At 44.7% G+C, this 25232-nt stretch overlaps 1 protein-coding gene across 1 annotated transcript; it reads right to left on the minus strand.

Annotated features, from left to right (window-relative positions):
- Nucleotides 1-10417: 10417 nt before the first annotated feature.
- On the minus strand, nucleotides 10418-13957 carry LOC109782386 (uncharacterized). The gene is made up of 4 exons (XM_020341014.4): nucleotides 13502-13957; nucleotides 11917-13101; nucleotides 11692-11798; nucleotides 10418-11056 (listed from the first exon to the last, which is right to left on the minus strand). Exons 1-4 carry the CDS (start codon nucleotides 13769-13771, stop codon nucleotides 10795-10797), a joined length of 1824 nt encoding a protein of 607 aa, XP_020196603.1. The 5' UTR covers nucleotides 13772-13957; the 3' UTR covers nucleotides 10418-10794.
- Between the last annotated feature and the right edge of the window lie 11275 nt (nucleotides 13958-25232).

A 25232-nucleotide genomic window follows, 5' to 3' on the forward strand; every position in this document is an offset into this window, starting at 1 on the left:
CACTTTTCTATCAATTGCTCGACAGTAATTTGTTCACCCACCGTAAAATATGCTATCTTGAGAGAAGCCACTAGTGAAACCTATGGCCCCTGGGTCTATTTTCCATCATATTAATCTCCAGTCAACTAGCTATTTTTATCGTCGTTTATCTTGCAATCTTTACTTTTCAATCTATACAACAAAAATACCAAAAATATTTATCTTATTATCTTTATCGGATCTCACTTTTGCAAGTGGCTGTGAAGGGATTGACAACCCCTTTATCGTGTTGGTTGCAAGGTTCTTAATTGTTTGTGCAGGTACGAGGGATTTGCGTATAGTCTCCTACTGGATTGATACCTTGGTTCTCAAAAACTGAGGGAAATACTTAAGCTACTTTGCTGCATCACCCTTTCCTCTTCAAGGGAAAACCAACGCATGCTCAAGAGGTAGCAATGTGTAACTTTCGGATTTTGTGTGGAGGCTATATATACCCCTCCACTCTCTCTTCCTCATAAGAGAGAGCCATCAAAACGTGACTACACTTCCATCATTCATTTTCCGAGAGAGAGAGAGAGAACCACCTACTCATGTGTTGAGATCAATAGATCCCATTCCAAGCTATCGAACCTTGATATCTAGCCTTCCCCAAGTTGCTTTCCACTCAAATCCTTCTTCCACCATAGCCAAATATGTGAAGAGAGTTGAGTGTTGGGGAGACTATCATTTGAAGCACAAGAGCAAGGAGTTCATCATCAACACACCGTCTATTACCTTTTGGAGAGTGGTGTCTCCTACATTGGTTAGGTGTCGCTTGGGAGCCTCCAACATGATGTGGAGTTGAACCAAGAAGTTTACAAGGGCAAGGAGATTGCCTACTTCGTGAAGATCTACCCGAGTGAGGCAAGTCCTTAGTGGCCGATGGCCATGGTGGGATAGACAAGGTTGCTTCTTCATGGACCCTTCATGGGTGGAGCCCTCCGTGGACTTGCTGTTATCCTTCGTGGGTCAAAGTCTCCATCAACATGGACGTACGATAGCACCACTTATCGGAACCACGCCAAAAAATCTCCGTGTTTCCATTACATTTGCACACTCCAATCCCATCCCTTTGCATTCCTACACTTGCATGCTTTACTTTTTCCACTGCTCATACTCTTGCTATGCTTGTGTAAAATGTATTGTGTGCCCATTAACATGTGCTAAACTCAACTTTAACTTGAAGAAACTAAAAACTGCCACTTTTACTTGTTAAGGGTCTAACCACCCCCTCTAGACCTCTATTCTTGTTCCTTTCAATTGGTATCCGAGCTTTGGTCTCCATTGCTTTGGTTTAACCACCATTGGACGAAGATGGACGAGTCTACGTTCAGGAGTATTAGACATAGACTGCCTATTCTTGATGGGGAGTTTTATGGTTCTTGGGAAAATGAGATGCTCGAGATTTTCAATGAATATAATTTGAACAAGTATATTCCTAGCCCTTATGTGCCTTCCATTGATCCTTTGCATCCTACCCCCGATGAGTATCTTGGCATGGTTCACAATCTTAGGACTACGGATCTTATCATTAGAGGATTGCCTAGAAATGTGCTTGTTTGCTTGCCAACCTTTGAATGCGGATATACTATATGGAATTATCTTGACGAACACTTTCCAAATTACTCTCTGAAAAATCTGGATGAAATTCTTCATAAGTCCATTGCTTTTCATAAAATGAAGCCTAGTGATCCCAAGTTTGATGAATGTCTATTTGAGCTCCGTGACCTTATGCATGCTAAGGGTGATGTTGGAACCATTAGTAGCATCATCACAGAAACCATTAGAATTCACAAACTTGCACATTGTCATGGTCATAAATCTAACGAATCACTTGAACTAGGAGTAGGTGATGACTACACGCATGACAATGATGATGATATTGAGCATGGCTATTATGGTGAGGATGAAGAATTAGACATCGAATGTGAGAAGACTATGAGGAATCTTAGTCTCATGGTGAATCTTCGAAATTACATATCCGGAGGAAAAGAGTAGACTCTTGATAGTGGATGTACCGATCGCATGACCGGAGATAAAGACATGTTCCGTGGGCTTGCCAAAAATGATGGTCCACGCAAGTATGTGAATTTTGGAGACAACTCCAAGGGTAAGGTACTTGGCCTTGGTAAGGTGGCCATATCCAATGATAGGTCCATTCAAAATGTTATGCTCGTTGAATCTCTTGGTTACAATCTTCTTTCCGTATCTAGACTAGCCGATTTTGGTTTCAATGTTCTATTTACCGAAGTAGATTGCCAAGTGTTTCGTCGAGATAATCATAATATGGTATTTATCGGTATTCGTAGAGGTGATTTATACATTGTTGATTTCACTAAGAGAGCCCAACCTCGTACATGTTTAATTGCTAAATCTTCTAAAGGCTGGTTATGGCATAGAAGGTTAGGTCATGTTGGCATGCGAAATCTTGATAAGCTTATTAAAGGTGATCATATCCTTGGTGTTAAAGATGTTATATTTGACAAGGATAGACTTTGTAGTGCTTGCCAAGAAGGAAAACAAGTTGGAGGAAGTCATCCCATGAAGAACATCATGACCACGAGAAGATCACTTGAGCTACTTCACATGGATCTCTTCGGTCCCAATGCTTATAAGAGTCTTGGTGATAACTCTTTGGGTTTGGTCATTGTTGATGCTTTTCAAGATTCACGTGGGTGTTATTTCTTGATGACAAATCGTAGGTCCAACAAATCTTCAAGAACTTTGCTAAGAAGGCCCAAAATCAATTTGAAGTGAAGATCAAGAAGGTTCAAAGTGATAATGGAACAGAGTTCAAGAACGCCAATGTGGATACCTTTCTTGACGAAGAAGGCATTTCACATGAGTTCTCGGCTATGTACACACCTCAACAAAATGGATTTGTTGAGAGGAAGAACCGGACATTATTGAGATGGCAAGAACGATGCTTGACGAATACAAGACGCCAAGACACTTTTGGGCGGAAGCAGTTGAGACAGCTTGTCATGCTATGGATCGACTATATCTTCACAAGCTTCTCGGCAAAACGACATACGAGCTACTCACTGGTAACAAATCCCAAGTTGGATACTTTCGAGTATTTGTCTCAAAGTGCTACATTCTTGATAAGAATCGTCGTTCGAAATTTGCTTCTAAATCTCATGAAGGTTTTCTACTCGGTTACAGCTCAAACTCTCACACTTACCGTGTCTACAACAATTTCACCCGAAAGGTTGAAGAGACGGTAGATGTGAAAGTTTGATGAATCTAACGGCTCGAAAGTAGAGCAACTGCCAATTGATGTAGGAGACAAAGACCCCTCGGAAGCAATTCAGGATTTGTCCATTGGCAAGATCCGTCCAACGGAGGTGAAGGAGAGTACTTCGTCCATTCAAGTGGAAGCCTCAACTTCACATCAAGGTGAACCACGAGTTGACATGGAGGCATCCACAAGCGGAACACGCTAAGACGAAGGGAATGAGGAAGTACAACAAGATGACCCACCTAGACCTCCTTCTCCACATCCACAAGCAAACAACGACGCCAAGAAGAATGAAGAAGAAGAAGATGATGATGAGGATGTTCCACCACAACCCAAGAAAAAGCTCTCGCGAGTTAGAGCAAGAGTCTCAAAGAATCATCCCGTTGAACAAATCCTCGACGACATCAACACCGGGAGAATCACTCGCTCTAGAACTCGTTTGGCTACCATTTGTGAACATTACTCATTCATTTCTAGCATTGAAACTATGAAGGTAGAAGAAGCCCTTGAGGATCCGCATTGGATAACTGTTATGCATGAAGAGCTACACCACTTTGAGCGAAACCAAGTATGGACATTGGTTGAGAAGCCCAACGATGATCAAAATGTCATTGGAACAAAGTGGGTGTTCCGGAATAAGCAAGATGATGATGGACAAGTTGTACGCAACAAGGCCCGCCTAGTTGCTCAAGGCTACACTCAAGTCGTTGGTATGGACTATGGTGAGACATATGCCCCCATCGCTAGACTTGAGTCCATTCACATTTTACTTGTTATGCTAGTCACCATGATATCACTTATACCAAATGGATATTAAAAGTGCTTTCTAAATGGTGAAATTGAGGAGGAAGTTTATGTTAAACAACCTCCCTGCTTTGTCAATCCCAAGAAACCTAATCATGCCTAGAAACTTCACAAAGCTCTTTATGGTCTTAAACAAGCCCCTAGAGCTTGGTATAAATGCTTGACTACGTTTCTTATTGAAAAAGGTTCTGAAATTGGGAAAATCGATTCTACTCTTTTTACTAAAACGGTTAACGGAGAATTATTTGTGTGCCAAATCTATGTTGACGATATCATATTTGGTTCTACTAACCCTCATTATAGTGAAAATTTTGGAAGGTTAATGTCGGAAAAGTTCGGGATGTCTATGATGAGTGAACTCAAATTTTCCATTGGTTTGCAAATCAAGCAAACAAAGGAAGGTACCTTTGTTTCACAAACAAAGTATACCAAGGATCTTTTCAAGAAGTTCAACATGCAAGAAATCAAAGGTATGAAAACACCCATGCCTACTAGTGGACATCTTTTTTGCGGAAGCTACTAGTGGACATCTTAACTTGACTAAGGATGGCAGCTCGGTTGACCAAAAGGTTTACCGATCTATGATTGGTTCATTATTGTATATATGTGCCTCTTGTCCCGATATTATGCTAAGTGTGTGCATGTGTGCACGATATCAAGCTGCTCCTAAAGAATGTCATCTTAAGGCCGTGAAAAGGATAGTGAGATATTTGATTCATACACCAAACTTTGGCATTTGGTACCCTAAGAGGTCATCTTTTGATCTTGTTGGCTATTCCGACTCGGACTATGCCGGTGGTAAGGTTGATAGAAAATCCACTTCGGGTACATGTCAATTTCTTGGTAGATCCCTTGTCTCTTGGTCCTCCAAGAAACAAAACTCGGTATCCCTATCCACCGCCGAAGCGGAATACATTGTCGCGGGATCATGTTGTGCTCAATTACTTTGGATGACCCAGACTCCTAAATATTATGGGATACATGTGAGACATGTTCCATTGCTTTGCGATAATGAAAGTGCTATTAAGATTGCACACAATCTCATGCAACATTCTCGAACTAAGCATATTGAAGTTCGTCACCATTTCATTTGTGATCATGTTGCTAAGGGTGATATCAATCTTAAGCATGTTCATACCGACAAGCAATTGACGGATATCTTCACTAAACCACTTGGTGAAAAGATATTTTGTCGCTTGAGGAGTGAGTTGAACATCATTGATGTCTCAAATTTGGAATAGAAATTCCATTTGGATACATGCAAGGTATGAGCCTATACGACCAATCCTTGATATTTCTCTTATGATCATTTGTCTTGGATATATTTGCACCCTTGTGTGTTATCTAACCCATGTAGGTACTTGGATGAGCCTCAATCTATGAGACTGGAAATCACTCACATCATGAGCAATCTCTACATTACCAAGTATCTATGCTTTGGTTGTTGAGATCAAGGAAGAAGTCTACACTCAACATATCCTTTGAAAATATCTATATGATGAGTTACACTCTTGTCAAACTTGGGTACATAAGAGTTATTCCTTGCAAGACTAACCCATGTAGGAAGATGAGCTTCAAAATCGAAGGGATGCTCCCAACTCTTGATGGACCACATCAACATTGAGTATCCACCATGAGTTCGACTACATGATCATGTTCAACAACAAACCCAAGGTATGTATGTTCCATCTTAGAGAAGTTTTGCTCCAAGTCATGAGCTAAAGCGACTCAACAAGATGAGAATACATCAAGACGCTTAAATGAAAAATGGCAAGCCCATTTTGAGCTTAACGATGAGTATGACCTATGATCAAGTGATCTCACTTGACTCCTAAGTCAATATACTCTAACATAGGTGACTATGTTGTCGACCACCTCTAGATGAAGTTCTCTAGTGTTCCCTTTTAGTTGCATTCCTTCTAATTTTCTGTGTCTTTTCATTTATTGCAAATTCTATCAAATTCCTTGGAAATCCTTGTGAAATTTCTATTCTAAGTGAGCTGAGTTGACAAAATATTTCCTCTGCATTGAACTCGGTTCCACCGATCCAAGCCTATCGGCCAGACCGAAGTACAAGTTCTACTTGTACACAGTTCATCGGTTCCATCGAAACGGACTAACTCGGTCTCACCGATGTGCTCTGTGACTACCTTATCTCAGAGTCACCGATCGGCATAAATCGGCGTCACCGGTTTCACCGCTGAGAAAACTTTTTGCCATCTTATATTGATTATTATTTTTCAGCTCCACTCAATGATTCTTTCCCTGTGCCTGCATCTTGATCTGCATTATGCTTAGTTGTATCTCTCAAGGACCATACTCACTTGACTCATATCCATGAAAACTACCCTTCTTGGAAATTGATGTCAAAGGGGGAGAGAGAGCACATCAAAGCTTATTAACTCTTCTAAGGAAAGAAAAGAGATGCACTTTCATAAGAGGAGAGAATTCACATATCTTTAAGAGGGGAAAGATATGTCAGTCATTATTTTGGTCATTAAAATTTGCTCTGAGCCTACTCTGCTATAATATCTTTTTGCTCTGATTTTATCTCACCCTACCTACTACCATTGATAGATTCAGGGGAGAGGAAAGCCCTCAGAATTTATTGCAAATCTTTAATTCTTTGGGGACATGTCTATACTTAGATAAAGTACTCACTCTGTGATACTTACCTATTACATGTCATCCCAGTCTTGGTATTCTTGTGGATCTTGAAATCCTTCTTGTTTGGAGTTTTCTTGTGTTACTTAACCGTTTTTTCTCAAGTTTGCTTCTGCAAGAGTCAGCTCAAGGACCACAAGGTAAGTATATATATCACACTCATGTGCATGATGATCTCTTGCTTTTGCACATATTGTTTGCAAGAGGGAATCATAAACATGAAGGTACATCTCTCTTCACTTTTGCTCTGATGCATATGGCCAAGATACATGTAACCCATTACTTACTCCATCATGTTGTGCATTCACATGTTGTTCAATTCTATCATCACATGAGTGCATGCATGTAGGGGGAGCTCATGCAAGTTACATGTTTCTCCAAAGCTTTACTTACTACTCTTCATATCATCTACTTGAAGCTTTGATGTATGTTGTCATCAATTACCAAAAAGGGGGAGATTGAAAGCACAAGTGCTCCTTAGGTGATTTTGGTAATTAATGTCAACATATCTTTTGTTGGACTAATAGTTTTATATAGTATATTTCAGATGAGTTCAACACTGGCGTGGCAAGGACAAGATGATGTGGAACCCCTTCGAAATGCTAAGGACAAGGATTGGCAAAAGCACAAGATTCTACATTTTTGTTTGAGTGATCCAAGATCACATTGAGTCCATAGGAAAGCCAATACCATTAAAAGGGGATGAGGTGTTGCTTAATGATCTATTTGCTCAAGTGCTTAGTGATATTGCTCCAAAACCCTCAGCCACTTTCTCCATCCAAATATGTCCAAACCCTAATTCCCAACTTGGCCCCACCGATATTTCCCATCTGGAGCCACTGAGTTCATCTAGACTTAGCCATAGCCAAAACCCTAACAATTCGGTCCCATCGATATGGATCTCAGTCCCACCGAGATGGCCTTGCCAGTGCTCTGTGACTTGTTGCAATTACTTCGGTCCCACCGAGATGTTGCAATTGGTCCCACTGAGTTGGCTTGACTCATTCTCTGTTGCCTTATTGCTTCACTTTAGTTTCACCGAGATGATGCAATCGGTGCCACCGAGATGAGGTTTGCCCTAAGCCCTAGCACTCGGTCCCACCGAGTTGTTCCAGTCGGTGCCACCAAGATTCTTAACGTTCATATTTTTGTACAGATCGGTTCCACCGAGTTTTCCAATCGGTGCCACCAAGATGGGTCAAAAGTGTGCAACGGTTGGATTTTGTGTGGAGGCTATATATACCCCTCGCCCCCTCTTCCTCATAAGAGAGAGCCATCAGAACGTGCCTACACTTCCATAATTCATTTTCTGAGAGAGAGAACCACCTACTCATGTGTTGAGATCAAGAGATCCCATTCCAAGCTTTTGAACCTTGATATCTAGCCTTCCCCAAGTTGCTTTCCACTCAAATCCTTCTTCCACCATAGCCAAATCTGTGAGAGAGAGTTGAGTGTTGGAGAGACTATCATTTGAAGCACAAGAGCAAGGAGTTCATCATCAACACACCGTCTATTACCTATTGAAGAGTGGTGTCTCCTATATTGGTTAGTTGTCGCTTGATCATCTATACCAAAACGCACACCACAATGTACCTCAAACCATTAAAGCTGACACAATGTTACAAAGCATATTTGAATGAAGAGAACAATCATGTGTGATTTCCGAGAACACGGGCATGTAAGAATTACAACAATTGACATAGTGATTTGACGCCAATTCATGTGGAAACCAATCAAATAATGTGAAATGAACATTAGCTCGATGGTAATCACTGAAACACAGATGGTGATATGCATGTGCAGGCTGGGAAAAATAATCATTCTGAAACTGTAGGAAGCAATCACATCACCTGATTTAAAAAGGAGCAACAGAAGTATACATAAAAGTTAAGAAATATTCAATTTTCATAGAGACAGAAAAGAGTTAAAACAGAAAATAGATAACAATTACTGCTCTGCTTTTGTTTGTGTGAAGACCACAGGATGTAGAACTGTGTGGTTGTTTTCAACTTGTAGTAGAGTATGTCCAGATTCCTGGAAAATATTGATAACAATAACAACCAACAAAACCAGTGAAATTAATAAACCAACTATATGGAAATGGGTGTACTTCCTCATGATAAAACCCCTGGAAAGACCTAGCTGATCAGAACTTGCCGTGATAAATAAATTAAATGGCAGTGAGTACATCCAGTTCAGTCTGGCAATTCCATGGGAGAACTACTACTCTCCACATTAGTGCAAATAAATTATTTTAAACTACAGCGATGCCAACAATTTTTTTTCCACATTGCCTGCAACTAGACCATAATGCAAATGCCTGACCCTTCCTGCTCAAATGAATACTCCTTAGTGAATAAAAGGAACACAAATTACCATTAAGAAAATGGTGACATAGCTAGCCATCGCAAGAGAAGTATTGAACTGGCCATGAGCTCAATTATATTTTTTAAGTTTTTAATGTATGCTGATTTGTATTCTTCTATTATCTTTCTTACCCCTTCCATTGGAACACAACATGCTACACGATTTTGCAAATATATATGTGCATAGGTCGTAAGTGGCCCGCTACAAAATATTGATCTGGAATATGATTCAGAAATCAGAACACAACAGAAGTTCCACTTTTATCCAACTAATCCCACTGAATCCTTTAGTCAAACAATCAGTAACGCCAAGTATCATGGAGATAAGGAAAAAGACCTGATGGACAAATGCTGCTATATATCTTTAAGAAAAAATAGTAGTCGAAGCCGCCATCGCCCATTATCGGTGCATAAGAATTGGACATAGCCACGAAATTGGTCCCCAACTTCATCAGCAAACAACTTCAAAATCAAAATTGCAAACCTATCCAGGTGAGGGGGAGCGACCTGAGGACTGAGGTGAGTGGCAACCACATCGCTGAGCGATGATGCCGAGGTGCAATATCATCACAGGAAAAAATGGGGCTGACCACTGGCGGTGCCGTTGCCGCTATTTCTCCGGCCAGAGGTTGTCAGTGATAGCGGCAGTCACTGAGGATTCATTCCTTCGCCTTTGACATCCGGATGTGCGTCCCGCCGTGCTCTTCGCCCAAACGATTGGACTCAACTCATGCAGCGCGTGGCTGCGCGTTCGTGCCATCTTGTTCTCCGTGGGAACGCTGGAGGAGATGGGAGGCGGAGGCGGTGGTACGGGGAATGGGGGGGAGGGGGAGGGGGGGAGCGCAGGAGAAATGAGGCCATTCTGGCCCGTGGCGGCGGCCAAGTTCCCATGGGAGCGTGGGAGAGGGAAGAGGCGCGGAGGATGCACTGGGCTATGGCGGCAACGGCTCCCGTCAGGCGCGGTCGAGAGGGACAGCCGAAAGGAAGATTGGTAGTGGGGTTTGGCAGAGGCAGATTACAGTCAGAAAGAGGAGGAATCCGACGGTGCGTAACCGCACGGAGGGCGGATTGGCCACCTCTTCCACCGGTGTAGCTTGAGTTGTTGTTTCTGGTGCTTCCCCTTGTTGCAGAAAAAAAAGTCCCTCACAACATTTAATGTGAACATCGGCAATAATTTTCTCGCGGTATGTCAAATGTTCCAAAAAAAACAGCAATTCAAGCACACCCATGCATCAATTTTTTCGTATCTGCAAAAAAATCCCCATCTTTGCAGCAAAATCTGTAAAAACAATCATCGCAACATATGCAACATACGAACCAAACATTTGCAGCAGAAAATGCACCTTTCGAAATTCAAATTTAATACACGACTCAAGAAAAGAAAGAGAAAGACCAATCCAACTTACGAATATCAGATCTAGAGTGGGGGCAGTAACATCCAGCTTGTACGGCACAGAGATACATTTCAACAGACAGACACGGATACATGCCAAGCTTCAGGAGAGTACAGCACAGATACTAACGGTTAAAAACGATCCACTAATCAGCACTTCAGAAAAACAAACTATCCCTAGGTCTTTCCCTAAAAGGAGCCCATAACAACTATATATACACAAGGCTCCGTGGTGAGCGTCACTGTTCTCCCGTGGTATCGCGGTCTGTTCTTCAGGCCCCAATCCATGCAATCACCCAGACGAAGACTCACCGAGAGGCCTTCTTCTTCAGTCTTTTACTTTTACTGGCACCGTATTCCCTCTTTATCTCTGACATGTCCGCGCTGGGTCGCTTGCTGCTCATCCATTTGGCATCCCTAAACTCCTTGAATTTCCTGTGCTGCGTCAGCCAGCTTGCATAATCCATGCCATCTTCACATTCGACATAATCCACCAAATCACCCCACTCGGAGTAGTTCTTGTTTCCCAGAATGGACTCGAAAAAGGCTGTTCCGTCTACAGTTTTACCCCTGCCCAAATTGCAACAAGTCAGAGTACAAATCAAATTTAACTACAATTAGATTTTCTTTAGGGGCAGCGTCTTGCCATCCCCCGGTGAAGCCACAGATGCTGCCCAGTAAGCAGTTGCAAGCAAGCATAGGAAACCAGCACACAGTACTAAGAATTATCTTTTTTTTTCAAGAAAACGGAAAGGACTTTTGCGTTTCAGTTCATTGAAAAGAGATGCAGGCTGAGGCCCCACAAGTAAGAAACCAATAGCATAATATGTTAAGAGACGCTTAGTTGTTTGCTACCCTTCGTGGTTTTCACAAACTTGTTTTTACTAAAGTTATGCTAAGCCACAACTTTCAAGATGGCAATTACAAACAAAAGATATGTTTGGATGGGTTGCAGCAGATGCTATGCCTTTCCTTTGAACTAGATTTCCTTCCTAATTTTCTACTCATCAATTCGTATTGAAGCATGCAAGCCATTGAAAGGCATGCACGGTTTAAGCAATAGACTAGATGGTTCCTATTGAATCATGCACGATTTACATTTGTTATAGTAAGCTAAAAAAACACGATGTGAAAGAACTGTTAGAGCTTAGAAGATTATCTTCTCCATTGTGTACCTCCAACAGCTATATGGTTATAGAGGTTACCTGCTTTCCTCAACACAATCAGGCCCCGCCTCATCTTGAATACAACGTTTATGCATGTTAGTGTACTGCAAAGCTATTGATGTAGAAGATTTTCTACAGGCAGAACCCTGCATGCATGGTCATCGATTCAAACAAAGTGGAAGTAATAAAGTAAAATAAAACAACATATAGATAGTTCAAAGGAATCAGATCAAAACATTATATAAGCAGCTAAAAGTGTAACACCTTCAAACTATCCTCTTGGTCAATTGAATAGATTGCAAGCTCTTTCGAAGCAATAAGAAACTGAAATGCACTCAGACTTCTATCTTCATCAATCACAAGATTCATGGCCATCATGATCATGACAATGCAAGCTTTCCACAGAAAACCAAACCTCATTCTTAAACATAAGGCAAATAGGCTAGCAAAATGAAAAAGCATCAGCACTGAGGTGTTTTCCTTGTCAACAGACTTCTCAGTCATACCAAATAAGTCATGTATGTTAAGTCCATTAGCTTCATATTGCCCAAGTAAGCTGATGGTTTCAGATATGCGAAGTAATATATGAATTTCATGATGCCTGTCACCTGCAGCCCTCATTTCCCTAATAGAGCGAAGAACCTCTAGAAAAGAGGAACCCATTAGCCTAAGTACAGCAGCAAGGTAGATCATCTCCTCTGAAACGTTAGCATCCGATTCATGTGTCTCCTTCTGCTTAGCACAATCCAGGATATTTGACACTATTTTCTTCACAACAATAACAGCTTCCTGCCTTGATTGTTCCGGAAAGATATGCTGGTTCTCCTCAATGAAGCTCACAAGAATATCAAAGGTATTCCTCTCTTTGACATGCCGGCCATCATCACAGTGCACCTTGCAGAACAAAAGCAGCCTATTGATCTGACAGTTTAGCTTCTGATTAGTTGCGTCTTGGATACAAGATTTAAGAAGTTTCATGTTGGCGAAGCGACTGAACAGGCTCTTCACAGCATTAGTTCTGTGAAAAACACCCAAGTCTGGCAAGTATATCAAATAAGCATGCATGGCATTCTCAAACACTTGCAAATGCAGGTTCAGATCCCCATTGCCAACGCATCTGGATGCAAGCAATACAAAATGAGCTTGTGCAATAACAGGCATAGAAAACCAGTAGCTCTTTCGGACTAGGGAGATAGCTCCAGCCAAGCCAAGTTCTGGAGTGCGCTGCGTCGCCTTCTCAGACCAAGAGAGCGCACTAAAGAACTGCTCAAATTCCACCTCATCTTGCACCGATGAAATGAAATGGTGGGACATGAGCTCCAGCTGGACACGGAGCTCATACTCGCATGATATTGCCATGGTAGACACCTTTGGTACTTCCTGTATGGCATAATTGAGCATGGTGCAATTCCTAAGTTGGCTTATGTCCACAAAATTCTGAAGGCACACCTGCAAGAACCGGATGCCTAGTCAATTTCTAAATCACTGGTCTTGTAATTCTGCTTCTAACGATGGATTGCAATCTCTAAGTAATATATACAGGTGGGGGACAAAATCACAAGCAACCAGTGATTGGCCCATCTCAGTGAAACAAGTTCCTACAGCCGTCCCTGGGCATTACGAGCATGGTTGGTTTGCTACCAATGTTTGGCTAGCCAAAATGTTGGCAATGCCTAGATTTGCCCAAAAAAAAGCCAACTTTATGGGAGATAACTCTGAAACCAACCAACTAGTGGCCAATATTTGGCACAATGCCTGCCAATTTTTTGTACCAAACCAATCATGCTCTACATTTTTGGTGGGCTGAAGCAAGTAAGGATGCGTGCGGGGGTAAAATTGAGCGGGGTACCTCGAGGGCCGGGGCCAAGGAGGCGTCGGGGTCGCGGGAGGATATGCTGTGGATGAAGGCGCGGAGGAGGCCGGCGCATCTGGCCGCCAGGCCGGGGTCGGCGTGGTCCAGGCGACGCAGCAACTGGAAGCAGCAGCTGAGGAGCGGCGGGAGGTCAGCCGTGGGAGCGGAGGGCGGCGAGGAGGACGCGGCGGGCTCGTACCGAGAGAGCTTCGCGAAGGCCCCGCGCGCCAGCTTTCGGGCGCCCTCCACCCCATCGGCGTCGAGCATCGGCGGCGTGGCGGCGAGGACGAGAGGCAGCGGCGGGGATCGTGAGAGAGAGTGGGGATTTCGTCCTCCCTTTTTTTTTTTCTGCTGAGGCGGGCCAAATTTCGTCCTCCTGGGCTTTCCTTTTTTATCATTCCTCCTGGGCTTTTCCACCGGCCTTATTTCACAGTATTTTTTTGTAGGCCCACGGCCAGCCCGCGGACTGGCCCTCCCGATGCATGATATTTTCAGCTACGTCTATGTATCGCCCGTACTGATATTTAATAGGGCTCGCCTACAAGCCGCTACAGCAATAGGCCGGCCCTTTTGATTCTCAAAAAAAAAAGAACACCCCTTTTATTAGCTAGTAATCAAAACAGTGTCATTAACTCCATTTCTACTAAAAATATACAAAAAATTAAATTGAAGGAACGTACCCCCTCACGTTAGGGTTTCCCCTCCTCCAGGCGACGGCGGCCGCCTTGGAGAATTTCGCTCCCCTGCCCTCCTCGCCGGCCGTCGATCTCCGGGGCTTTGCTGCGGGCCGACGAGTCTGAAGGAGACGCTAGGGAACCCCCGCTCGCGGAAACCGTTTCTTTCTTCGGGCGAGAGATACAACAGATGGCAGATCCGTCTTCAAGCTCGGCTGCGGCCATGAGCGACATGGAGGCGATGATGAAGGAATTAGATCTGAAGGAGGATGACCTAGAAGATGTGGTGATCGAGGAGGATGAGCTACCAGAGGATGCCACCAGGTGGATGGCGCTGGCCCGTGTCCACACAGATAAGCCCTATAGCCAATATTGGTTCTTCCGTAACATGCGCGTGGCGTGGGATCTTGCACAAGAGGTGAAATTTCGTCCACTAGAAGAGAATCTCTACACCCTCCAATTCTCGTGCCTCGGCGACTGGGAACGTGTGATGGAGGAGGGGCCCTGGACCTTCAAGGGTAAAACGATGGTGATTGCACCATATGATGGCTTTACAAAACCATCTACAATTGAGCTGAACAAAGTGGATATATGGATCCAAATCCATGACTTGCCTGAGGGCTATTTCTGCAAGATAAAATCGCTGTCCTCTACTGTGGGTGAATTCATCTATGCTGAGCCAAAATCCCAAGACTTTGAAGGTAACTTCTTCAGAGTGCGTATCAAGATAGATGTCACAAAGCCCCTGAAGAATGCTGCCTCGCTTGTCATCAAGAAGCAGAAGGAGTTCGTCAGATTGATCTTCAGGGTTAAGTATGAAAGATTGCCGGACTGGTGCGCTGTGTGTGGTCACTTGGGCCACAAATACAAGGAATGTGGTGATGGAATCCACCTTCCGGGAGCTCTGGTATACAAAGATCTTCAGGCAGCATGGTTCAAAGGACCAGGGCGTGGTCCAGGTGAAGGTAGGGAATCTGGTGGTGGACGAGGCAGAGGCCGTTCGGGTTCAGGTAGAGGACGAGGCAGGGGGAATAATCAAGATCGCCCATCATATGACGATGAACCCGCTATGGGCAAATCTGTAGATGCGGAGATGGAAGAGGTGGATCGAAACAGAAAGCGTGTAGCCCCCCAAGCTACGGTAGCGTCAGTGCCAGATAGCAACCAAACTCCGGGGGGTAGCAAGCTCCTTGCCCTCCCGCCGCCAACAATGCCGGAGAGCCCCTCTTCAAAGCAGGAGGCAAAGAGAAACAAGTCAACACCACAGATCCCTGACAAGGCAAAGGAGAAGAATCCTGCAGCAAACAAATCAACAAATGCGTGTTTGGCGGGCTCCCAAGGGGAGTTGCGCCTAGCGCAATGAGTATACTTTGTTGGAATTGTCGTGGGGCTGGCAAACCCGCGACAGTTCGAGAGCTTCGTGATCTAACGAAGCAGTATGCCCCCTCTATACACTAGTAGAAAAAGGGTCAAATGTCAAGCACATTAGTGCCGGTTTGCTTTTGAGCCGGCACTAATGTGTGCATTAGTGCCGGTTCCAACGGCTAGCCAGCCGCTTTCATTAGTACCGGTTCGTGGCCGACCTTTAGCACCAGTTCGTGCCACGGACCGGTACTAAAGTGAGTGGTGGCAGGATATTGTCAGTCCGGGGCCCCTCCAGCACCTTTAGTACCGGTTCATGGCACGAACCGGTGCTAAAGGTCGTCCGACATAAACCCTTCGTCCACCCGAGCTCGCTCTGTTCTTCCCCTTTCCCCTCTCCTCTCTGTTCTTCCCCTCTTCCTCTCGAGCTCATCACACATTTTGCCCAAAACTTGTCAAGATTTGAAGGCCCCCATCCATTCAAATGATCACAAAGGTTAGCAACTTTGTCCTTTCATCTCTCATTGCTAGATTAGCTCCTGCAATACTTTGTATAGTGATTAATTTATGAGTTTAGTAATTTGGTAGAAATTATATGTGCTAGTATTTGATTTATATGCAATTTGTGGTTAAAACTAACACTTAGTTTGCATATGTAGGTGTGGTTTACTTGGTGCCTTCTAAATCTCCGTCGTAATCACAGTCGATCGCCCGCACCGTTCCGTCGCCGGCACCACCTTGTGGTGAGCCTCTTGTTCATGAATGTTTTACATTACCAAATTGATGTTTGTGTGATTTGGATATATAGTTACTCGTATAATTATCTTACCCGTACGTTGTTTGTTATACATAGTGCCATGGTTTTGATATCCGTCCCCGTCGGCTCTCATCCTTGTTATGATTCGGATGTGGTATATTCTCTTTTAAAACTAGTTGTTGCATTTCGTGTTTATGACAAATTATGCCCATCAAGTTGACATAGATATTTTTGCCTAGGAGGTTTGTGAACCAGAAATTCCAACCGACCCTATTGTCGAGAGGTTAAATTTAGTTGAAAGAGAAAACGAGTATTTGAAAGAAAAATTGAAAAGAATTGAGGGGGAGAAGATGGAATTGGAGTTGCATGTTGCCGATGTCGTCGATGATCACAAGATCAAGATGGAGAAAATGCGCTTGAAGATTAGAAAGATTAGAAAATATGCCATTGATAGTGAGGCTTGGTATCATTATGCTGTTGGATCAATTGTTACCTTAGTTGCGATCTTGATCGCATTTGTTGTTGCATTTAAATTCTTTAGTTAGAGAGTTATTTGTTTGTTGCATTTAAGTCTTGTATGAACTTTATGTATGAACTTGTATTAATTTGGTCTATTCGGTGTTGTGTAATGAAGATGAGCGGACAATGGATGTACGATGACCGATGCTCTCCCGAGTTCATTAATGGCGGGCAAACTTTTCTGCTTGCGGCTGAGGCAAACAAGCGGGCGGATGGTTTTATTCCTTGTCCATGTTTAGTCTGTAAGAATGATCACAATTACTCTACGTCAAGAACCATTCACGTCCACATGTTTAAGTCCGGTTTCATGCCCCACTATAATGTTTGGACCAAGCACGGAGAAAGAGGGGTTATGATGGAAGACAATGAAGAAGAAGAGGACGATGACAACTATCCTGGCCATGGGTTCCCTGAATACGATGATACAACAATGGGGAAAGAAGCTGAGCTGGCAATGCGGAAAGAAGCTGAAGAAGAGGCATCAAATGAGCCCGCTGATGATCTAGGTCGGGCCATTGCCGATGCAAAGAGAAACTGCGCAAGTGATTTGGAGAAAGAAGAAGTTGCAGCGCATGTTAGAGGATCACAAGAAATTGTTGTACCCGAATTGCGAAACTGACAAGAAAAAGTTGGGCACCACACTGGAATTGCTGCAATGGAAGGCAGAGAATGGTGTATCTGATAAGGGATTTGGAAAGTTGCTGGTAATGATAAAGAATATGCTTCCAAAGGACAACGAATTGCCCGAGAGTACGTACGAAGCAAAGAAGGCTGTCTGCCCTCTAGGGTTAGAGGTGCAGAAGATACATGCATGCCCTAATGACTGCATCCTCTACCGCGGTGAGTACGAGGATTTGAACGCTTGCCCGGTATGCGGTGCATTGCGCTATAAGATCAGGCGCGATGACCCTGGTGATGTCGAGGGCGAGCGCCCCAGGAAGAAGATTCCTGCCAAGGTGATGTGGTATGCTCCTATAATACTACGGTTGAAACGTTTGTTCCAAAACAAAGAGCATGCCAAGGCGATGCCATGGCACAGAGAAGACCGTAAGAAAGACGGAAAGTTGAGAGTACCCGCTGACGGGTCGCAGTGGAGAAAAATTGAGAGAAAGTACGGGAAGGAGTTTGCAGATGACGCAAGGAACGTATGGTTTGGTCTAAGCGCAGATGGCATTAATCCTTTTGGGGAGCAGAGCAGCAACCATAGCACCTGGCCTATGACTCTATGTTTGTATAACCTTCCTCCTTGGTTGTGCATGAAGCGGAAGTTCATTATGATGCCAGTGCTCATCCAAGGCCCTAAGCAACCCGGCAACGACATTGATGTGTACCTAAGGCCATTAGTTGAAGAACTCTTAGAGCTGTGGAATGGAACAGGTGTACGTGCGTGGGATGAGCACATGGGGGAAGAATTTGACCTAAAAGCCTTGCTGTTCGTGACCATCAATGATTGGCCTGCTCTCAGTAACCTTTCAGGACAGACAAACAAGGGATACCGCGCATGCACGCACTGTTTGGATGATACCAACAGTATATATTTGGACAATTGTAGGAAGAATGTGTACCTGGGTCATCGTCGATTTCTTCCGAGCATGCATCCCGTAAGAAAGAAAGCATTTCAAAGGTGAGGCGGATCACCGGACGAAGCCTCGCCACCGTACTGGTGCTGATGTACATGATATTGTCAAGGATTTGAAGGTAGTCTTTGGAAAGGGTCCTGGCGGACAACCTGTTCCGAATGACGCTGACGGACGTGCACCCATGTGGAAGAAGAAATCTATATTTTGGGACCTGCCCTATTGGAAAGATCTAGAGGTCCGCTCTGCAATCGACGTGATGCACGTGACGAAGAATCTTTACGTGACCCTACTTGGCTTCTTGGGCATGTATGGGAAGACAAAAGATACACCTGAGGCACGGGAGGACCAGCAACGTATGCATGGAAAAGACGGCATACATCAGGGTCATGCCAGCTACGCTCTTACCAAAGAAGAGAAGGAAATCTTCTTTGAATGCCTGCTCAGTATTAAGGTACCGTCTGGCTTCTCGTCGAATATAAAGGGAATAATAAACATGGCAGAGAAAAAGTTCCAGAACCTAAAGTCTCATGACTGCCACGTGATTATGACGCAACTGCTTCCGGTTGCATTGAGGGGGCTTCTACCGGATAACGTTCGATTAGCCATTGTGAAGCTATGTGCATTCCTCAATGCAATCTCTCAGAAGGTAATCGATCCAGAAATCATACCAAGGTTAGAGAATGATTTGGTGCAATGTCTTGTCAGTTTCGAGTTGGTGTTCCCACCATCCTTCTTCAACATCATGACGCACGTCCTAGTTCACCTATGCGAAGAGATTAACGTTTTGGGTCCTGTATTTCTACACAATATGTTCCCCTTTGAGAGGTTCATGGGAGTCTTAAAGAAATATGTTCATAACCATGCTAGGCCAGAAGGAAGCATCTCCAAGGGCCATGAAAATGAGGAGGTCATTGAGTTTTGTATTGACTTTATTCCTGACCTTAAGCCGATTGGTGTTCCTGAATCGCGGCATAAGGGCAGACTGGATGGAAAAGGCACGCTAGGAGGGAATCAAAAAATATGTATGGACGGACATTCTCTCACTGAAGCACACTACACAGTTATACGGAATTCCGCCTTGGTGGCTCCGTATATGGACGAACACAAGAATTTTCTACGCTCCAAACACCCGGAGCGGTCTGATGACTGGATTACACGTGAACAAACCAGGAGTTTCGCCGGCTGGTTGCAGACACATACCATGCATGACGCCTCTATTGAAGATGACCTGTACTCGCTGTCCCAGTTACCATCTTCGAATATAATGACTTTCAAAGGGTACGAGATAAATGGTAATACATTTTACACGATCGCCCAAGATAAGAAGAGCACCAACCAAAACAGTGGTGTCCGCTTTGATGCAACAACCAAGATGGGAAAGGAAACATATTATGGTTACATAGAGGAGATATGGGAACTTGACTATGGATGTGGTTTGAAGGTCCCTTTGTTTCGGTGCAAATGGGTCAATATGACACGATATGGGGTAACGGAAGACACGCAGTATGGAATGACAACAGTGGATCTCAACAATCTTGCGTATGCAGACGAACCATTCGTCCTAGCTAATGATGTGGCACAGGTTTTCTATGTGAAGGATATGTCTACCAAGCCGAGAAAAAGAAAAGATAAGGAAGCGAATGCATCATACGATGAGCCGAAGCGCCACATAGTTCTTTCTGGAAAGAGAAACATCATGGGAGTGGATGACAAGACAGACATGCCAGAAGATTATGAAAAGTTTGATGAAATTGCTCCATTCACAGTGAATATTGACCCGAGCATCCAGTTAAATGATGAAGATTTTCCATGGCTACGGCGCAAAGGGACATACGCGAAGAAAAAGTTTCACACCCAAAGATCTGGGATGTGATCGGCTTCACTATCATCACTTTCTTCTGTGTTTCACACCCAGGAGGGAATCTCTGTAATAGTTAGGGTAGTTATGTGTTTTGGCATTTGAAAAGCGAAGAAATTTTATGTGCAAACAAATTCTTTCATGCATTTACTGATTTTTTCAGCTAAATGACACTGAAATTGAAAAGCATTTCAAATGAACTCAGAAAAGGTTGAAAGTTGGCATGGTATCATAATTTCACCCACATAGCATGTGCAAAAAAGTAGAGAGGGTTACCGCAAAAACTGGATGCACTTCGTGTATAAAATGGACAATCTCTTTCGAAGTATCAGGGTTTCGGACGAAAACTCATCCGTTACAAAGGCATTTCATTTTTTAAATAACCTAAGCATTACCAAATTGAATATAATGATAAAACACACTAATATTAAACATAAGAAAAAAGAATCACTGAAAATCTATTTTCAAAGTTAAGTTATTCACAAACTAGTGATTCACACAAATTTCAAATAATTCAAAATATAAACTATTCAAATTTGTAAACTACCGGCACTAATAGAAAGTTTGTAAGTTTTTGTACCTAAAGCAAAAATATTCACAAAGAAACTCTAAATACAGCAAAAAACAACTCAAAAATAAACAAAGCAAAAATAAATAAAGCAAAAAAAATTAAGAAAATAAAAAAGCCCGCCTACTGCGCCACAGCGGCCTGCATACGACTAGAAACTCAACCTGTTGTTGGGCCAGGATGCAGGCCCAGTAGGCCCACAGGCAGCATAGAACATTTAGGCCCAGTACGCCTGCTTTGGAGAGGAGCTCGAGAGAGCTACCGCACTGGGGCTTATAAACCAGTGCGGACGCCCCTTGGCTAGCGAGGTGGGACTAAACATGACGCACCGCACCTGCGCCAGCGCACCACCTTTAGTGCCGGGTGGTGGCTCAAACCGGTATTAAAGGGAGGGTCTTTAGTACCGATTGAAGCCACCACCCGGTACTAAAGGTGGGCGCTTCCCGCCGCTTGGCCTGGCCAAAATTGACCTTTAGTACCGGTTGGTCGCTCCAACCGGTACTAAAGGCCCATCCTATATAAGAAAACACTTCAAAAAATTCAGTTTCTCATCTGCTTCTTCTCCTCTTCCCCGTCGCCCGCCGCCCCCCGTCGTCGCCCCCATCGCCACCCCTCGTCGACGCCCCCGTCGCCGCCCCGTCCCTGTCGTCGCCGCCCTGGCCGTCCCCGTCGCCGCCCCGTCCCCGTCCCCGTCGTCGCCGCGCCGCGCCCCGTCGTCCCGTCATCCCCACCCGGCCCGTCCCCGTCCCCGTCGTCACCGCCCCGTCCCCATCCCCGTCGTCGCCGCCCGTCGCCGCCCCCCGTCGCCTCGCCTCGCCGGTGAGCTCCTGCCCCGGCCGCCATGTCCACACACACACACATTTTTTTTAGTTTTTTAGTTATATAAATTTTTCTGTTTTTTAGTTATCGAAATATTTATAGAAATGTTAGAAATTTTTCTGTTTTTTAGTTATAAAAATATTAGAAATGTTAGTTATATAGAAATGTTATAAATTTTTCTGTTTTTAAGTTATAGAAATATTTATAGAAATGTTAGCAATTTTTCTGTTTTTTAGTTATAGAAATATTAGAAATGTTAGTTATATATATAGAAATGCTAGAAATTTTAGAAATAGTTTTAGTTAGATGAATTAGATTAATGTCAAATTGTTAGAATCTGCATATAGAATTTTAGTTATCACAATCCAATCATTTAAAAAATGTTACTTTTTGCGGGCATATAGTATTTGTTCTCGACGATGCCCGGCCCGCATCCTCGCCGTCGACCCGTTCGCGACGACGTCCGGCTGACCCATGTCCGGGATTGGGCTCCGCCGGGCTGGCACTGGGAGGTGCTACCTGGAGGGGCGCGCCGCTTGGTGAGGAACCCGGCCTCGGGTCCCGTCGTCGACCCTGATCTCCTTTGGTGGCGTTCGCGTGGGCCACATTCGGTGCAGAGGGAGCCGGCCCCGCCGGAGGTGGTGCGTCGTCGTGTCAGGGAGGAGGACGAGCACGTCCATCGCTACATGGCTCCTATGGACGTCAGGTTCTCCAATACCTGGCTGGTTCTTTGGGCAGATGACCGGAGATATGATCCTGTGATGGTTCCTTGTCTTTGGGTGTCCACCGCCCGCGCCCCAGGAACCGCGAGTGGCCTAGATTCTTCTATAGTATTCGATCTTTATTAGCTACCTAGCCAGTGATGTATTCGAGATTATATATTATTCGAGACGATGTATTCGAGATTATATATTATTCCAGACGATGCATATTATGTACTATATGATTCAGGTTTTCCTTATTGATTGCATCCATGCATTGTAATTTGAATACTAAATTGTTTTATATTTCTTCTGTATTAGTTAAATAAAAGCTATGGCGGACAATACCGGCAGAGAGGGAGAAGAGGCCCTGTTCGAGATCATACGCAGCCCTAGCAGGCCAGATGATCTGAATGAAGCAAATGACGGCTCCCAATATCTGAACAATACCGGGGAGGGTGATGATAAGATATTCGATCTCGACGACCGAGCTGATGAAGTCATGAACTATGATTATGATTATGATGACGCACACAATGATTATGATGACGAATACAATGTTGATCTTGAAATAACAAAGACTACCGGCGAGGTATATTTATATAAGCAGGCATCTAGTGATCATCACATGTTTTTTTATTTGAAGATATATTAACGAATCGATCTTTCTTCTTTCAGCCCTCCGGATCGAGCAAATCTGCTTCTACAGATAGCAGGACAAAGCGCGGCCCGGGCAAAAAGTTGAAGGAGGGTGTAAAGTACAACATCGATTCCATCAAAGCTAGTGGCGAACCCCTCACGCCTAAGAACATTGCGAACAAGTTCGTTCGTCAGTGCGGAGTTCTTGTGAAGGAACAACTCCCGATCTCCATTCAAGAATGGAAAGAGCCAAAAACTAAACGCCCAGATGTTACTTGGGTCGACGACAGAGCAAAACAAAAGCTTTGGGAATCTCTGATGGAACATTTCACCCTACCAGATTATTTCACTGATGCAGATGTGCAGAAAGTCAAGGACGCTGCTCTTAACAAGATGGCAATTGCATTCAACACCCACAAGAAAACTGTATGGGCCAACTACCTCACTGCAGAAAGGAAGACTCCAGAATTCAAGGGAACACTGGAGAAGCAAAGAGAACACTGGCCCGCTTTCGTGAAATTCAAGGAATCAGAATTATCTAAGGAACGATCGAGAAAAAACAAGGCCAATGCCGCAAAAAAGACGCAGTTCCATAGGCTGGGTCCAGGTGGCTACGCAGTGGCAATGCCTAAGTGGGATAAGTCTGAGCAAGAGATGGAGGATGCAGGGGTCACTCCGGTTACTAGGAGCTGGCCCCCCAGGTGCATAACTTGGTTCTATGCGCATGGGGGGCGTTGGACCCGAAGACAGGCCTGGTTTCGAAGAAGGCAAGTCTAAAAGGAGCAGAACAAAAGTTACTTGACGCAATAGAAGATGCTCGAAAGGGGGTGTTCACGCCCAACAGAGAGAACGACGAGCTTACGCGTGCCCTGGGAAATCCTGAACACCCGGGAAGAACACGAGGCAAGGGCGTTATTCCCTGGTATGAGGGCTTTTCGGAATGGAACGACGACTACAGGACCCGTGCAAGAAAGAAGATGGAGGAGGAGAAGAAGGGGAAGCTGGAGGAGGAGCAGAGGAAGCAGGACGCGGAACGCCTTCAAGGCCTAGAAGCAAGGCACGCGGACTTGGCACTCAAATTCCGGCAGCAGCAGCAGCAGATCGACTCACTTAGCCAGGAAAGGGGGTCTCAGCAGCGGCAGCAGCAAGCGGATGATCATCCAGCATTGGATAGCACCGTCCCATCCATGCCGAGAAGCAGCGTTGGTTCCGCCCCGGGCGACGCACTGCTGGATACATACCCTGTGGATGACATCATAGAGAACACTAACTGTGAGCTACACTTCAAAATGAAGAACATATCCATGAAGGTGGCGGACGCCATTGCTTTTACAATTACCCCCGAAGCAACCTTCCATTGCGCCCCGATTCCAGCGGGCTATGCTCGTGTCTTGGTTGATGAGGTGGTGGACCCATATTCGGGGCTAGATCTTGACATTCCTGGAGGTGATGACGAGCACACACTGGGAGAGGCCATACATCGTATCATCCTATGGAGAAAGGATTGCATCATCTTTCGAAGTCCACCGACACCGCGTCTGCCGACTCCTCCTCGAAGTCCGCCACCGTGTCAGCAGACTCCCGCTCCTCCAAGTCCACGAACGCGTGAGCAGACTCCTGCTTCAAGTCCGGCGCAGCGTCGGGCCACTCCTCCTGTTTCAAGTCTGACACCGTGTCAGGCCACACCTCCTGCTTCAAGTCCGGCACAGCGTCAGGCCACACCTCCTGCTTCAAGTCCGACACTGTGTCAGGCCACACCTCCTGCTTCAAGTCCGGCACAACGTCAGGCCACTCCTCCTGCTCCAACTAAGCCACGTCAGCCGTCTCCGCCGCCTAAGCAATCGCAGAAGAGACACGCCGCAGCTATGGTGCGTAGCAGTACGAGTCGAGGTAGTACAAAAAGTACAGGCGGAGACAAGCGATATAAATATGGTCCAAGCAGCCTCGCTCCTCTTCCTCAGAGGCCTTACGACATGACCGAGGAGCAAAACGATGCAATAGTGCGGGCCGAAGTGGACGCTCATTTTCGACCGAAACTGGCAACGCCCCCGAGGGAGAAAGTGCCTGAGGAAAAGATTGACCACTTCATTCGTATGGCTAGAGCACCAGCTCCCAAGCCTGTTGACTCAGACTATGAGCGCTAAATCAGGAAGGCACATCGAGCACGACTGCAGAAAGAAGCGAGCTCGAGCTCGAGCCAACAAGCAGCTGTCAAAAAATGCGGGAAAACCGTTCCCCAACTGGGAGAACA

The sequence above is a fragment of the Aegilops tauschii genome, chromosome 1 (assembly GCF_002575655.3).
Source record: "Aegilops tauschii subsp. strangulata cultivar AL8/78 chromosome 1, Aet v6.0, whole genome shotgun sequence".
Classification (NCBI taxonomy): domain Eukaryota; kingdom Viridiplantae; phylum Streptophyta; class Magnoliopsida; order Poales; family Poaceae; genus Aegilops; species Aegilops tauschii.

Excerpts from the sequence above, each read along its gene's own strand:
- LOC109782386 (XM_020341014.4), bottom strand. The coding sequence starts at position 13,771 with ATGCTCGACGCCGATGGGGTGGAGGGCGCCCGAAAGCTGGCGCGCGGG. Across the intron at positions 11,799-11,916 it reads ACCAAGAGGATAGTTTGAAG|GGTTCTGCCTGTAGAAAATC; the intron begins GTGTTACACTTT and ends CCATGCATGCAG. Across the intron at positions 11,057-11,691 it reads GATTGTGTTGAGGAAAGCAG|GGGTAAAACTGTAGACGGAA; the intron begins GTAACCTCTATA and ends CAATTTGGGCAG.